This window comes from Caretta caretta, chromosome 13 (assembly GCF_965140235.1).
Source record: "Caretta caretta isolate rCarCar2 chromosome 13, rCarCar1.hap1, whole genome shotgun sequence".
Lineage (NCBI taxonomy): Eukaryota > Metazoa > Chordata > Testudines > Cheloniidae > Caretta > Caretta caretta.
Window position 1 is genome coordinate 13,252,651 of NC_134218.1, and position 16,371 is coordinate 13,269,021.

At 41.6% G+C, this 16,371-nt stretch overlaps 1 protein-coding gene across 2 annotated transcripts; it reads right to left on the reverse strand.

Moving 5' to 3' along the window:
* Positions 1 to 25: 25 nt before the first annotated feature.
* CSTF1 (cleavage stimulation factor subunit 1) lies at positions 26 to 16,022 on the reverse strand. 2 transcript variants are annotated; one of them, XM_048820713.2, is made up of 6 exons: positions 15,102 to 16,022; positions 8,700 to 8,895; positions 5,936 to 6,213; positions 5,104 to 5,301; positions 3,369 to 3,759; positions 26 to 931 (listed from the first exon to the last, which is right to left on the reverse strand). In XM_048820713.2, the coding sequence occupies exons 1-6, from the start codon at positions 15,246 to 15,248 to the stop codon at positions 672 to 674; spliced, it is 1,470 nt and encodes a 489-aa protein (XP_048676670.1). In that variant the 5' UTR covers positions 15,249 to 16,022; the 3' UTR covers positions 26 to 671. The 2 variants fall into 2 exon arrangements, with proteins under 2 accessions (XP_048676670.1, XP_048676671.1); XM_048820714.2 differs by lacking the exon at positions 15,102 to 16,022 and adding an exon at positions 9,614 to 10,436.
* Between the last annotated feature and the right edge of the window lie 349 nt (positions 16,023 to 16,371).

The window sequence follows — 16,371 nt, forward strand, 5'->3', positions numbered from 1 at the left end:
AGAAATTCAAATGAAGGTCAGCCACCAGATTTCAAGTCTGAGCTTTAATATCAGAACTAAAACATCATTTGTTGAATTCATCTAAACCATTTAAAAATGGATGTTCAAATTCTTATGGCACAAAATTCTGGCTCAGAGCTGGAGAGCCACTTGGCCAATTTTTTTTTTTTTTAAATGAATAAAAAGATACAAAACCAGAGCTTTCACTGCACAGTGCATGAATCAGAACTGAAATACAACTTAAAGCTTCTTTAAAATATCTGGCCAAGTTCTGCTGAGAATTTGTGTAATCCATTCTTTAAAAAAAAACAACAAACTTTAATAGGTTTGCACAGACGTAATGGAGAAATTCTATACAGATTGAGCAAGATTCACTTAAATTACTAACATTTTGAAAATTTAGACATGTAAGAGCAAGTTTAAAACTATCCCTGCAGGAAGGATTCATTGTATTCAAGGATAATGGTTGACTACTTACACAATTGATGCCATACACACCAATAAGGTCAGTGAGTGAGGGAAAACTCAATCTCAGTACTTTCATCTTTTCCCACCATGTTTGACAAAGTTAAATACAGACATAGCATGGCTCTTATTTAGGCATCTGTTGGCAGTACACTTAATAGAAGATGGTAATTAATCTAGATAATCACTGTTTTATGAAACTGTCTTTAGTCTGTGGTTGACCTTCGGTACCAAAATCGAGCTCTGTAGTCATCACTGCATGTCATGAAACCAGGATTGGTAGGAGAATGAACAATACACCGGACAATGCTGTTATGTCCCAATGACAGAAGATTTCGCCGTTCTGCAGTTCTTGAGTCCCAGCAGCAGAGACTTATGGTCCTTTCATCAGGCAGTAACACATAGTCCTCTGTGTGGTTAAAGACTGCCTGTGTTCTGTGTACTTGTCGTCCACTCAAACCAGCTCCTATAATAGCAGGGACATGATACTCATTAAAGGTGCAAGTAAAACATGTAACCTACAGTAGCCTTGCTTAGGGGGCAGATTGTCAAAAGCATAAGGAGTCTCTTTTAGATATTACTTGCTAACGACCATCAACAAGGGCCAGCTTTGTGTTCACCAATTAACAATTAGAAGGGTTCTTTGACAAAACTGTGCTCTAACATTTCTCCTCTCACCCTCACTGCAGAAAGGCTATTTGCTAAAACCTCAGTAGCACTAAGGGAAGCAGCAATAGTCACAGGCCTGAAGAATGACAATTACGATAGGGAAAATGCTCTTGCAAATTGTGCATTTATATATATATATGAAGCAACACACGCATGCACACCTCTGTGTAATGTAATAAAAAGATTAGTATTAGATGCTGAACACAGCTCAGATTTGAGAATCAGATCACTAAAGTTCATCAAAACTTGCTGAAACCACTACTGGACCATCAGAAGCCAGAGGACTGCAGAAAGAACTGTGAAATGAAGGCACAACTTCATATTATTTTTTAAATCTTTCTGGGCAGTTACATCAAATCCTGACTTAAGGAATACGAGATGAGTTTGGGAATAAGGAAGAAACTATTTATTTATGATGAATATTTACCATGGTGGGCAATTTCTACTCAAGGAGTATTTTAATAGGGACGCTGAACGTCTCGTGATCTGTCCAAGCTTACACAGCACCTACCCACTCTTTACCTGACTCAAAACCAACAGTATTAGTCCCTCATGTGCAGAAGCATTAAATTCAGATGCTCAATGAAAGTGTATGCTTATTTATAGAGAAAATTCATTATGTTACATCTCCCTACGTAGTACCTATGCAGAAGTCACAACTATCAGTATTGGCGTCAGACAGTCTAGATGTGTTTTTGCTAATAAAATTTGATAAATTATTCATTTTTTTCCCACACTTAAAAAATACATCAGCGCAATCACTTACAACTACAAGTGACTTTCAATGAATTCGTTACAGTAGGTGTTTTTTTGGTGGGGGGGGTAGGGGTGAAAGAGAGATAAATGGCACTGGGCACAATACTTTGCCATATTTCAGCCTCTATATAGGAAAGTTCAAAGAGGTGCTTGGAAATAAAAGGGTTTTTTGTTTGTGTTTGTTTATTTTTTTAAAATACGCAATTCCACATTGTACTAGTCAATACCACCACAATGTGAGGGTTCATCCTTCAAAAACTATCTTGAAGAAAGAAAATCTATATACATTCCAACAAACGAGGTTTACCTGTGAAAGAATTCCATACTACTGTAAGTATTCACACACCATTTCATAGAAGTATAGAGAATACCTGAAGCCCTTCCTTCCTAACTGAATCAGTCAACCAAATCAAAAGACCTTCATAGAACACAGGGCATGAGCACAATGCTCCAACACCACTTCTCCCTCCAGTAGCATTGGTGAGAAACTTAGCACGTAGCAATTGGTAACTAAAACTGGAAAGAGCACAGCTAACAGAGGGAAGTGCAAGTTCTCATTATCAATATCTATAAATAATATTGAAACCATTATCTAGCTAGGCCATTGCTCCCACTGTAGAAGTTTAGCATTAAACTTTCTTATAAAAATGTTTCACATATACTATGGCATACACAGACTTGATTTGATTAAATAAGAGAAACAATCAAGTAAAGTGGCTGCACTTTACAAACATTTTGTGGTTGTTTATGGAGGCTATGCTGCACCCTGCTGGTTAAAAATACTACCAGTTTATACTTTGAGCAACAAGATCACTGTTAAATTATACTGAGCTCTTTTGCAGATTGAATCAAAGTGTAAGTTTCTGGTTTTGGCAGATCAAACTGCCCTAATATCTCTGGAATCAATTTCACAGTAACAAAATCTCCTGTGGAGGTTAGGGAAGACTGAAAGGAGCCACCAGTCAGCAACTTCTTGCCAAAAATATATATCTTGATAGGTCTAATTTTGTTTTCCTTTCTGGAGTAACTCAAGGGAGTTGTATATGATGATGCTTTCCCTTAACAGACAGCTAACAGCCAGCAAACCAGACAGCAGAATAGTAATACATCATCTGAACAAATGAAGTAATGATAGAAAGCTATCCAAATCCACTTATATTAGTGTAAGATAGTGACCAACACCTAAAGACAGTCAAGAATGGAATGAAGTGACATATCTGTTACCTGTGACCAAGAAAAGAAAAAAAGTGGGGAATCCTAGAATTTCATCTTCACAGAAGAAAACTTCCAATTAACTTTAGAGGTTACTGTTCAACAGCACAAGGCTATCATGATCTTATGAGTAAATTCTGAAAAAATCTTTCACATACTTAACTGAGCGCATCAGACACTGGACTAAGCACTTAAAAATTTTGTGCTGCATCCAATATCATTCCCATCACTAGTTGATTACTGCATGAACAATTTTTGCCACATACCTGTATATTTGACCAGCGTTCGACCTGTGGATATCTCCCATAGTTTAGCTACAGAATCTTTTCCACTTGACAGGATGTACTTTGAATTTTTGGAAAAGATGGCAGAACAGACTTCAGCCCCATCATGTGCCTTCTCAAAAGTAGTGATACATCGATTTGAAACACCATCCCATAATTTGATGCATCCATCCTTGCTTCCCGTCACATACATGTTAGCACTTGCATTATAGTTTACTGAACATATAGCATCGGTGTGTTGATCTTGAGGATTGCAAGACACAAAACACTGGAATGTATTGATATCATAAAGCCGTAAGGTAGGGTGCTGGGTACCAACAAGTATGAAGTCACCAGAAGGATGAAAAGAGATGGAGCGTAACATTTCTGCTTCCTGTGTGATGAGAAATATATAAATCAATATTAATATAAAGAACCTATTTGCAGAGAGAAAATCCTGGTGGATTCACAAGTCTGAAGTTCTAGGATATTTTCATCTTTAAAAAAAAAAGTAAGTTCAATTCTTAATTAGTATAGGGTTTAGGGCAGGATATAAATTGGAGAACACCATTCCCCTCTCCACTATATTGCAGTAACATATTTAGATCGATCAGGATTACACTTGAAGGAGTTCTCACAACAAATTTTTTGTTGGCCTCAAAGTGCGGCCCCCAACTCTATACATGTCCAAATCACTGTAATTTATTTATGAAGCATTTTTTTGCAGACTCAATATTAAAAATAATGTACAGTTGTCTCTATTCTTTACTGGACCTAAACAGAACAGAAACACAAATAAGGTGCTTTGAACTTTTTTTTTTATCCCAAAAAGCAAAAGAAACAACAAGAAAAAAAGACAGACTTGCTAGAGAGTGTTTGTTAGCACTTTTCACAGCAGACTTAAACATCATTTTTCACAGCAGACTTACTCAGTCCCGGCAAACCTGGGGACACACTAAGCCCTGGATGGGGAGGTGGGTAGGGAGAGGGATGATGAGTTCAGGGACAGAGCCCACCACAACCACGCGGCCAGAGAACAAAGCTTTAAGCCCCATGACTGGAGCCCAACGACACTGCCTCCGGGGAAGGTGAGACAATCACTGGCTGCCTGCTCCTCTGTTTTGTGTATGAGCTACAGCTCGCTCAAATAAATTGGTTAGTCTCTAAGGTGCCACAAGTACTCCTTTTCTTTTTGCGAATACAGACTAACACGGCTGTTCCTCTGAAATCTGTTTTGTGTGTCTCCAGAGGAGGGCAGGGCCCAACCACTACTGATCGCCTCGGAGGAGGGGCTGATGCTTTGCGCCCCCCCATGACTGCCCAGAGGGCTGTGGCCACAAGGAAAGCCCCTGGTGGCCGCATTTGAGAAACACTGCTCTAAGTCCTATATCAATTTTCAAAGCCAATTCATGGGGCAAGGGGGAGAGAGGAGCAAATTTTCCCCTCAACAACCAAAAAGAAATCCATAGAACTTCAATACTATTCATAAAGGAAATGCCAGAAACACCACTCCTAACAGATTCAGGTTTCCCCGGTGGACAGAGAGAGAGAGAAGAGTGGACATTTTATGTACCTAATTTGTATGCATAATCATCACAAGAGTATCTGCAAATTGGATAATAGCATACTCCTGTGTATCTAGCTATTTCTGCATGCAGACACAAATTAGCTAATTGCTATCATGGTAGTTGTAGACCTCAAACTTTTTTTTTTTTTTAAAAAGACTATAACCTCTAACCTGGATATACTTGAAGGCTCTTTTGGCAGAAGGTTTTGAATAGTCAAACAATTTAAGCGTATAGTCCCTTGAACCAGATGCCAGGATCTGTTCTGTTGGATGGAAAGCTAAACATGTAACCTCATCCACATGATCATATAGCGTCCGAATAACAGGATGATTTTCCATGTTCTGCTGTGCTGTCTCATTCATCATGACCTATAGAAAACATTTAAAACAAGTCAATGGAGAGTGTTTCCTTCTTACAAAGAACGAACCATAAACCACTATCCAACTCTTGTGTTATTACTCTGGGGCATTTAAAAGATAGGTACAAAAAACACGTGGGATCTCCTGGTAGAAGAGAAAAAGTGAGTTCTAAACATGCATCAATGCCTGCCTCATCTTCCAAACAAAGATTGTATTTTTTGATGAAAATCTATGCATATACTTAGAATGATAATCTCAAAGTTCTTTGCAAATATTGGTCATTAACACCCCCATGATAAGTATACAATATTCTTCTTTTACAGAGAAGCAAACAGAAACTGACAGAGGTTAGTGATTTGCCCAAAGTCAAAATGGAGTCGACAGCAGAAAAAAATAACACTCAGTGGTCCTGAGTGTTAGCCCCTTGCTCTAACTCACAATACTACTAAAACAAATGTTGCACTTATTTTGTTTCCGGCAACATTCTTAAGACTGTGCACTACCACTAGCTGTATGCAGATTCCAGACAACAACAAAAAGGTACTTTTCCTTAAGTATGCTATCAGAGGCAGAACAAATGCTATTAAATGGATGTAGCATTTTTATCATTCACTGACTGATCATGATTCATGTGATACTTTACCTCGATGGGCATAGCACTTTTTGCCAACATTCTCTCTGTATCAAGAATTTTTATTGAGGCATCAGCAGATCCTGTAGCTATTAACTGCCCATCTCTGCTATATGTAGCTACGCGACATGGTCCTTTATGAGATGTGACGTAACAGGTCTCATATTCAGAAGCCTCGGGGGACATAGTCTGGACATCTGCATCAAATTCTAAGTCAATCCCTGTTCCTGGTGCTACTGTATCGGAGCGTCCAATTGCATACTGAACTGCGCTGTCATCGTTCTCCATTCCTGAAGGATGAGAGATTAAATATATTTACTTTCTCCACAAAAAGGTTGACGAAGTCTTCATAAGTATACTAGTAACTGCTTAGAATAGCCACGATTGTATCTACAGCCAGCTTTCACAGGAAATAGTAATGCCTGCATAGAAAAAAAATATTTTTTTAAAAAGGACAGCTATTTACAGAACTTTTTCCTTTGCAGCTCAGTAAAGAATACCCAAGAAAAAAGATTATGGCTACCATAATCACCACAATGAAGCAGTGCCAGTAAAGGTCCCTGGTCCATGACTAGAGCTCCTAGGTACTATAGTAATTCAAGTAAGAATAATGAGAACCATTATTCCTCCATACACTTATATCTCATATTTAACACCTTCTTCTCTTAGTGGACGTTGCAGCTTAAGCAGGTACAAGCTCAACATTTTAACCACATCATTAACTCTAGTCTGAACAGAGGTAAATGGTGTTCCTCGTCTATGTCATCTAACCCTGTTCAGAGTAGTGTTGGATGACATGGTGTTGAAAATGCTTGCTGTTACCATCAGTAGTAAATTAGAGATACTAATTTTCCTAGTTTAGATAGATCTAAAGCTTACTATATTTATACTCTCAGAGATGTGTGAAACACTATTTCAATTTGCTATGCACCCTGCTATTACATTATTCAAGTAGATTTTCAAAGAGATCATGATGAAAGATAGCTATACTAAGACCTCAATTACCTTAACACTGAAACGTGTAAAGTTAAATGCTGCATTTCAGAGCTCCTTGTAGTTACTGTCATTAGTTTTGTCTGAGCCAAAGAAAAGCTAGTTGACATGCCGAGATTCAAATCAAGACGTTACACAAAATAATATAAGAAGGCAGTTTGATCCTTTGTTGTGATTTCCTAGCCCTTGAGGACTGTTACAGCTTACAATGCTTTAAATAGTCGTTAAATAATTTTACTCATTTGGTAGTAAATTTTGCAGCACAGTTTTTTGCCAGTATAAAAATTTTCTCCCCAGTATAAAATTATTTCTGCTCCATGGAAAAATCAGGAGTATTTTCAGTAAACAGGATACTTTTAGTCTCTGTCACTTTAACAATAAAGTGCCTCCAACACTAATACTGCAACACACACACACAAACCAGACTAGTGACAGATCTAAGCTTACTCTGAAGCTAAGCTACCACACTGCGACACAATACTTTTTGGTTTTAGCAGATGTCACTAACTTTTCCATTAGTATTCTTCTGCCTAACTCAGTTACAAGACTTTCCACAATATTTTGTTGGTATCTGTTGGTGAATAAAATTACCCTACCACACATTATTATTATTTATATTCCAGTAGCATACAGAAGTCCCAATGATGCATGCTAAGAGGCACTACACACACTAAGAGTCTATCATAGTAAGAGACAGTTCCTATCCCAAAGGCCTTATCATGTAAATATAAGAGAAACAAAAAGGTTGAGAAAACACAGATGTATAGAGTGGTGAAGTGACTTGACCAAGGTCACAAAGCAGAGACTAAAACCCAGGTCTGAGTCCAAGTCCAGTATCCTAGCCACTGGACTACACTGCTTCAGTTACACCTGTTTAGAAAGTAAACAACATTTAACAGAGATTTCCTATTAAGTTCCATCCTCCAATACATAGTGCATTCACCTGCTTAAAAGAGAAATATGTTTAGACTTACACCATCACCCAGACATTTGTCAGACAATAAAAAAACTGAATTCTCATCTGACACGTAATACCAGTGTCAGTAACAAACCTATTACTATATACCCTGAAAAACTTGGGACCTACCTGCCTCCTCAGCCTCCCCCCCCCCCCAACATGAAAAAGTCCCTGTGACATGTGGCAACTGAACTGAAACCTCATAAGAGAGAGGGAGTGACTGGCAGAGCATTCTCTGTGAGGGTCCTGGAACTCTAAAACCCATTTCCTTTCTAGATCTGTAACAGTTTATTTACTTCTCTTCAAGACACAATGCAAGGCCCACCATTTCTCCTGTCTGCGAGGAGACTGGTCTTGAGTAGGTCTACTAGTGTTGATGTGCGATTTGATGGGTCAGTTAGTTTCTATTATATTTATGGATTATTTGATTTTATCTAGGAGATCTAATAGCCCCATTTATTCCATGTACTTTTAGAAGACTGTCGAGGATCCAGGGCATTGGATAGGCACTATTATAATTTGAAAAAGTACAAATAAATAAGTAGATCCTAGAAAAGAGTTATTGAAAGACTTGTATTTTGTTATCAAAGCATAAATATGACAACTGTACAGCAACATTAGTAGTTATCGTTATATAAGTGAATGAGAACATCTACTTTTAGATTGCACTGAGTCCACTACAGAATCACAGAGATGTAGGGCTGGAAGGGACCTCTAAAAGTCATCAAATCCAGCCCGTGCTGAGTCAGGACCTACATACCTGAACTTCATCAAAAAAGTCTGCAATTCCTAGTTTACGTACATGAATCCTGCATTACAGTTTACCTAGTTTAATCAGATGCAGCAGTTGTTCAGATGGTGCGCAGACTGATTGTGGTTTTATCTCATTTATCAGGCCATTGGCAATGTTTATGTATCCATCATACAGCAATTGACTAATAATCAGTTTGTAAAGTTGCTGACGATCTTTCAAGCTTACTTTTGTTCTATACATTGTGAGCAAGGAATGCCTTGCGGGTGCCTGAAACAAGAGAAAAAAATACTTACAAAACAGTTACATTGCAATGGTGTAATTTTTCAAACAGAACATATCTTAACACCTTTCAACACTAAATTAAAAAGGTATTGTATACGTAAAAGAAAGATTTTCAGCTAAGATTCAAAACTAGATGGACAAATGAAAAGAGATAACAGAAAGCTGTTGCAGACAGTAGCAACTACAGAGGAGACAGACCACCAGTTACCAGCACTCAGACTGTGATTAAGGACTGCTACAAAGGTGAGAGAAAAGCAACACTGGCTAGCAATGTTTGCCTCCTGACAGTAACCTTTCTTTAATTCTTTCAAGCAGGTGTGGGGAAATGGGCACACAGTTGTGAAGGACAATGTTAACACACACAATTTGTAGGGAAGCCAAGAGGCAAAACAAAACGTGTATTGTATGTTTTTCAGTGAAGCCACCAGATGAAAAACCATAACCTCCCTGCACCCAACACACCACCCCTCCCCCAATCCATCCATTTCCAGCCCCAAAGAACAATCGATTGTTATAAACGGGGAGGGGTGAAAGCAAACTCAGGGGCGGGGGAAGAAACTGTCTGGAACGAGAGTGAACTGCCAGCGTTTCCTTGGGACCGCGGGCTAGAGGAAACGGCCTTCGGCAGGCAAGCAGAGCTGTAAGCCGCTCAGCTCAGCAGGGCATGTAGGAAAGGAGTTGTTCACACCGCCCCGGCACCTACCAGCCCGTCTTTCTGCCTCCCTTGCTCTCCCCCTAAAATGGCGACTGGAGCCCTGAGAACATCGATAGATGCCGGAGGCGGCGGCTAAGTGTATCCCAATCACTCCCCAGCGCAATGTGCAGCTTTGCGCTACTGAGCATGCTCGTGGACAGTGAACATGCTCACGCACATCTGCTCCTGAAGCCCGCCTGCTTCCCTAACTAGGATTATACAACGTCCTGCTGTTCCCGCAGCCGCGTTACAAGGAGACGGGACAAATCGGAGAGGTGGGATCTTACCTGCAGTGCAGGGATCCAGACTGCACGCCCAAGGAAATCATGCAGCTAGTGGAGGCAGGCGAAGGAGAGGGGCAAAATCAGGCATAGGGAATAGGGGCCGGGGTTAAGAGCCTCTGCCAGACAACGGGGGGAAAAGGGGGAAACTAGACACATAGAGAGTTTACTAGAAGTGGGGCGAGCTGTCTGCGTGGGTTGCAAAAATAAGCTGTGCGTGGCAAGAAGACTATTGTTTACACTGCTTAGCAAAGGGGTATCTCACGGTCCGCTTACCAGGGCTGTTTTTAAAGGCATAGAGCATCTCAATGCCTAGAAAAGGCACCTCTTCCTTATCTGAAACGATGTACTGAGCAGCTAAAGAAGACTGAATACAGTGAAACACAAACAGCATTCCTATACATGCTTTTAGTATTTTAACGAATTCCTTTTCTGTCTGTCTATGTCTGCATAAAGCCTCAGAGCAGTTCACTAATTTGTCTTATCTACTGTTCCAGTCCCTGAATCAGATTCCATTTCTTGTAATCCACTGTCAAAGCTGTTTCCTGCCTTTTCATTATTTACTTTTTAAAATTGTTTTTATTACTCTTATCTTACACTTCATTTATATTAACATTGTGCAAACAGATGCCATTGCACTATTTAATTTATATTTTAATAGCAAGCAACTGAAAATATTAATAGTTGCTAGAGGTTAACAATCACATCTCACATTGTTTCTAGTAGAACACTTCATATGTTTTTACTGTGATTTTGCAGTTTGCAATTTTTAATTTTTATTTGCACAAGTGTTTTGTTTTGTTTCGTTTTTTAAATCAAATGACTTTAAGGCTGGCATCAAAACTTCTTTAGTTTCCCTTTCCTTTCTTTGATTGGCTTGAAATTGTGCCTCCTGGGCACTGACCTAAATTTGGGGCTATCTGAACAAGGGGTTCATGAGATACAGTACCTGCTCCTCCCCCACCTCCCCACTTTTCTTAATATTCACATGTTCTGGTAGTGAATGTTTGATCACAGATAGAGATCAAACCAGGTCTCAGAGATCATCACACCAGGGTCTCAAATGTTTGAGAGCCACCTCAATGGAGTGTATGGTATCATACACTATATCCTTTTGGGGGAAATCAAATTACATTAGCAGCCAAGAACTTTAATTCTCCTGTTAGGAGCACCACTCTTTAAAGTGCTTGATAACATGCCACATGGATTATACTGAGCCTGCACAGAGAGAGAAGATAGCTGGAAACGACCTCTGCATCACACATCTTGAATGGCTCAAGGGGGGACTGTTATGATCACCAAACCTAAGCCACAGCCTGTTGGCAAATCCAGCCCAGGACAGAAATCCTAAATAAAAGCAGGAGATACAGTTTGCTCCAATCTGCCTCTGTCAAAGGGAGTTTTGGTTTTGTGGAAATGTAATCTAAGTACAGCAGAATATTCTGAAAGTGCTGAAACTTTTTTAAAAAAAAGGAGAAAAAATTACACATGCAACTGCTCCCTGGAACGTGACTGGGGTGGAAGAGTAGGTGGGAACGGGGGTGGTGGTCTTAGAGCAAGGGAGGGGGATATATGGGACTGGGTGGGAAGGAGAGGGGTTGAGAGGGTTAGGTGATGGGGAGGGACACTGGAAAGATGGGACATGGAGTTATTGGGGGCTGGTAGAATAGGCAGACAGGGCACCTCTCCTTTCCCATGTACATGCCACAATCTAGAGCAGGGGTTCTCAAACTGGGGGTCAGGACCCCAAAGGGGGTCGGCAAGGTTATTACATGGGGGGTCGCGAGCTGTCAGCCTCCACCCCAAACCCCGCTTTGCCTCCAGCATTTATAATGGTGTTAAATATATTAAAAAGTGGTTTTAATTTATAAGGACGAGCACACTCAGAGGCTTGCTATGTGAAAGGGATCACCAGTACAAAAGTTTGAGAAACACTGATCTAGAGGGTCCAGCCCATCTAGAGAGGTGTGGACACCCCCATGCAATATGTGGTGACCTGCCTTCCAGGGGGTCTGAGCCCCCCCAGTGGTGTGTCTGGCCACTGTGTCTGTATCAGGATCTTAGGAGTCCCCGCCCATCTATGGTGGTTAAGGCCCTCCCATACATGCCCCCCTCATGTGAGCCAAGTTCTGGAAGGGATTTGTTTGTGTAGGGTGGGGAGGAGTGTCTCACCCCATCTCCCTACACCTCATGCGAGTTAGGAGATGACTTTTTAGATGATATTTATATTCATAGTTAACATGCAGTATTAGTGGGATGCTATTTTCAATAAATGTGATTTAACAACAAGATCGGATTAATTTCCTGATAGCTAAAGATAAAAATGGAAACAGCACATATTTGTGCTCACTATTAAAAAGGGTGGACACTGAATTGGTAGGAATTGAGCATGTGACTGTTTCGCTCAGCTTGGGCTCAAAACACTAATATTTAGCATGAGTATGAAGGGCTTATCAATGGCGCAATAATAGCAAATATAGCCCAAGACTCTGGCAGGTGGTATATGCATACCTTAATATGAAACCGTATGTGTGCGCATGTACCGATTCCAAGCATTTATTAAATAAAAAAAGTAAACCATTACTAAATATTGAGAGTGACTTTATGAAAGCATGAAATACAATTATGAAGTCAGCTATTGGCTATTCATTTTAAAGTACAGATTCTTCCTCCACTGAGAAACTGAAAAATCTACTATGTGACTCTGGAAAACAGAAATCGTGGAACACAAGATACTAGACGTTGGGCACACTGTTAGACCATCCATCCTAAAAGTGGTTAATGTCAAATTTTGACTACTTCTTAGTTATGATGAGTTTTCTATTTTAAAAATGCATAAGATTGTAGAACTAATGTGGAAGCCACACAAGATATCCTATGTATATACAGGAGAAAAACAGCAATTCTCTGAATGGAAAAAATCAGGTATAGCTTTGTTATATATTCCTAGTGAAGTCAGAGTATACGGGAAGGTAAATAGGAAGAATAGAATGTCATCATAGTTATTTTAATAAATGTACTAAAATGTGTCACAAATTTGGTACCCTAATGAAAGAAACTGGGTTCTCTGTATGAATATTGTGTTTAATTAGTGAAAAATAAAAAATGGTTGAAACCAAAAGAGCACTGAAATACAGTAGGATATAGTTATATCTACAAATTAACAGTTTAAGAGAAATAGATGAGGGTACCAAATATTATTTAAATATGACCCCCCGCACCTGAAAGGAAAATATTTGCAAATCATTACTGTAGTTCTTGAAATAAGTGACATTTATTAATGAATCTATTTCTATTTATAGTTTCCGTAATTAGGAAATCATTTGATTAAATTATATTGATTTTGCAGAGAGCACAAAAGTCTACTGCTGCAACCCTGTCATATGCAAGAAAGAAAACAAAGATTGCATAATGCTAAGAAACTCAGAAGTGTATTAGAAACACATGCCATATGTTTGAGCAAGTAGGTAAACAGAATAGGATAGGTTTCAGAGTAACAGCCTGTTAGTCTGTATTTGCAAAAAGAAAAGGAGTACTTGGGGCACCTTAGAGGCTAACCAATTTATTTGAGCATAAGCTTTCGTGAGCTACAGCTCACTTCATTGTGTTGCATCCGATGAAGTGAGCTGTAGCTCACGAAAGCTTATGCTCAAATAAATTGGTTAGCCTCTAAGGTGCCCCAAGTACTCCTTTTCTTTTTGCAGAATAGGATAGTTCATTGCACAAGAACAGAAGTTATGGCCCAGTATCTAGGCAGTTACATATAGCGCAGATGGAATAACCTGGATAAGGGTCAGGATTGTGGTAATAATTCCAAATTAATAAAAACTTTAACTGATATGTAACTAGAAAGTTAAAAATCACAGCAGAAGTTCAATAAATATTTTATAATTTTGAGTTAATTGAAATTATATTTTGCACAATTAGTGTAGTCATTTTTTCCATCTTTTTTTCCCCGAAAGGCACAGTGTGACTCCTGTAGGATGTGGGCAACATGTGCTCTGCCTTCCACAGGGAACCAGTGAAAACATCCTGAGCAGTAAAAAAGAAACGTATACAAACTTTGTGCAATTATAGTTGTGATGTTTACAAAATGTGTCTACTGTATAACCAAAATATTTACCTTTTAAAAAGTTTTCTTGCAATTATACAATCAAAATACAAATAATAATAGAGAAATTCAATTTTAATGTACACTTAGCTAAAGTCACAAAAATAAGTGTTAATTCTGTTTTTAAAAATAAGTTTAGATACTTTTTAAAATGTTGACATGTAAAGTAAGCGATTCTTGTTTGCCTTGCTGACAGCAAATTATGACAGATGGGGCACTGCCATCACAATTGGTTAACTCTATTCTTCCCATCCCCTGGTCAAGGGGCAGCAAATTGTGATGGGAGTTCTTCCCCTCAGTCAGAATATGCCACTTTAGACCAGGAGACAGGGAAGCATAGAGACAGCAAATTGTGACAGTGCAATAACAGAATACCTAGATGTCAGTAAGGGCTATCAGCAGCAAATTGTGCCAGGAGCATGGGGAGTACATGCTAAACAACCAAGAGCTGGGTGACCTGGTGCATGTACACCACAAAAGCGTGAGCCTGGGAGCATGTACAGACCCTTGGCAAACGCCTACTTTTTGTGGGGAGGAAAGGGGACTGTAGGGTGGGACTAGGAGCATGGAAAGGCAGATTCTATTCCCGGTCTGGAAGCGCAGGAAGTTCTAATGATAACACCAGTCTAGTTCAGGAGAGCACAATTCATTTATTTCCAGCTCTAGCAGAAATAAGACCTAATGGTTAGCTCAGAGCATGGTAAACTGAGAAATGATAAAGAGGCTACAGAGATCAATGGCAGTATTCATTGGGAGGGGCCTGGAAAGGGGTTAGGGATTGAGCAGCCTAATAAGATCTGTAATTGAAATTCAGAACTCCTGGTTTCAATTCCTTTGATGGAGTGAGAGCAGTGGGATCTCAGGAGACTGGGGATTGGGACTGCTGGGTTCTACATCCCAAGCCTCGCTGGAAGCAAATGGAACTGAAAGTCACCAGGCCCCACTGCTGGGTGCTTCAGACCTCTGGGATGACTCCAGAATTTAGGAGACAACATGGTGGCACACTCAGACAAGGCACTTCAGGGTGCCTCAGCAGCAGTGCTGAAGGCCTGTCCCAAGAGAACAGACCCGCCCACCCCACCCCCGCAGAAACGGCCCTACTCACCTCAGCCTCAAGGAAAGGCAGCCGCAGTGGCCGTGGCTCAGGAGCGGGGGAGACCACGTTACTCAGGCCCCGTGGAAGCGGACGTCTATCACACGCTGAGGGAACACGACGGCCTGACATCCTCCTCACACCTGTCCTCGCTGCCATCTATCACACGTCACCGCCACGCAGCCCCACACGCCGAGACCACTTCCACACTCGTCCCCACCAGCACGGTGGCAACGGGAGATGCCGCCTAGCTCACGCCTTCAAAGGCCTCAAGCCGTCCTCACGCCGGGCCCGGCGGTCACACAATCACACACACAATGGCTCGAGAGCCCCTTCACGGTTGTGCGTTGCGGCCCAGGTCCAACGGGAGCCAGCAGGCGACACGCCCGGCTGCTAGTGCAACAGAACGGCCCGGTGCCCCCCTCCCGCGTGCCCTCGAGCGCCCAAAGCCCCGCTGGTGCGACACGCTGGCCCTGCGCTCGACCGCCCGCTGTCCGTGGGCCCTGTCACTGACCACACGTCACCGCTGCTGCGACACGCTGGCCACGGTCCCACTCACGTTGGTGCTCGAGAGCCACAGCCCGGAGCAACGGCCGCGGATCACACGTCACCAACCGCCGGGGCGACCCGCTCGCCAGGGCCCCGCTCGTGAGGCAAGAGCCCAGCCACCCTTCTCCGCCTGAAGCTAGGGACGAGCAGCTTCTAAGGCAGCCCCCCCGAAGTCCTTCCCGTCCCTACCCCCCAGGCTCTGTGCGCACTCTCTGCGCCAGATCTTAATGGCCGGCGGTGAGGAACAAGAATGCCTGTTGATTGGCCTCTCATCCGCGGCGCCGCCCGCCGATTGGTTCCTAACTGTTCCTCTGGTTGCCGAGCGAGCCTCTGAACGTCACGGGCACGACTCGGGCGCATGCGTGACCGCTGCCCGCCGCGCCCTCCCGCCCTTAGCGTCGCGTTAACGCCGCTACGTGCGTTCTTTACGCATCATCTCGCTCTTGTTTCCTCCCTACACTAAGTACGTAGACCGACGCGACAGTTACGGACTTTCCTCTTTTCTGCTTGGTCGGTCTTTCATTACGCAAAATCGCGTAACTCCAGGCCGCCCACCTGTGGCAGCGCAGTTATCATAAACGGATTTGGGCTTGTGATTTTCCCCAACTAGGATTTATTTGGGGGAGGGGGCGGCTTCTTTTAAAATGGTTGCTTCCGACTAACTCTCAGCCCGAACCGACAACCATTTTAAAAGAAGCCCCACCCCCCTCGGCGTGAGCGTGATCACGCAAGC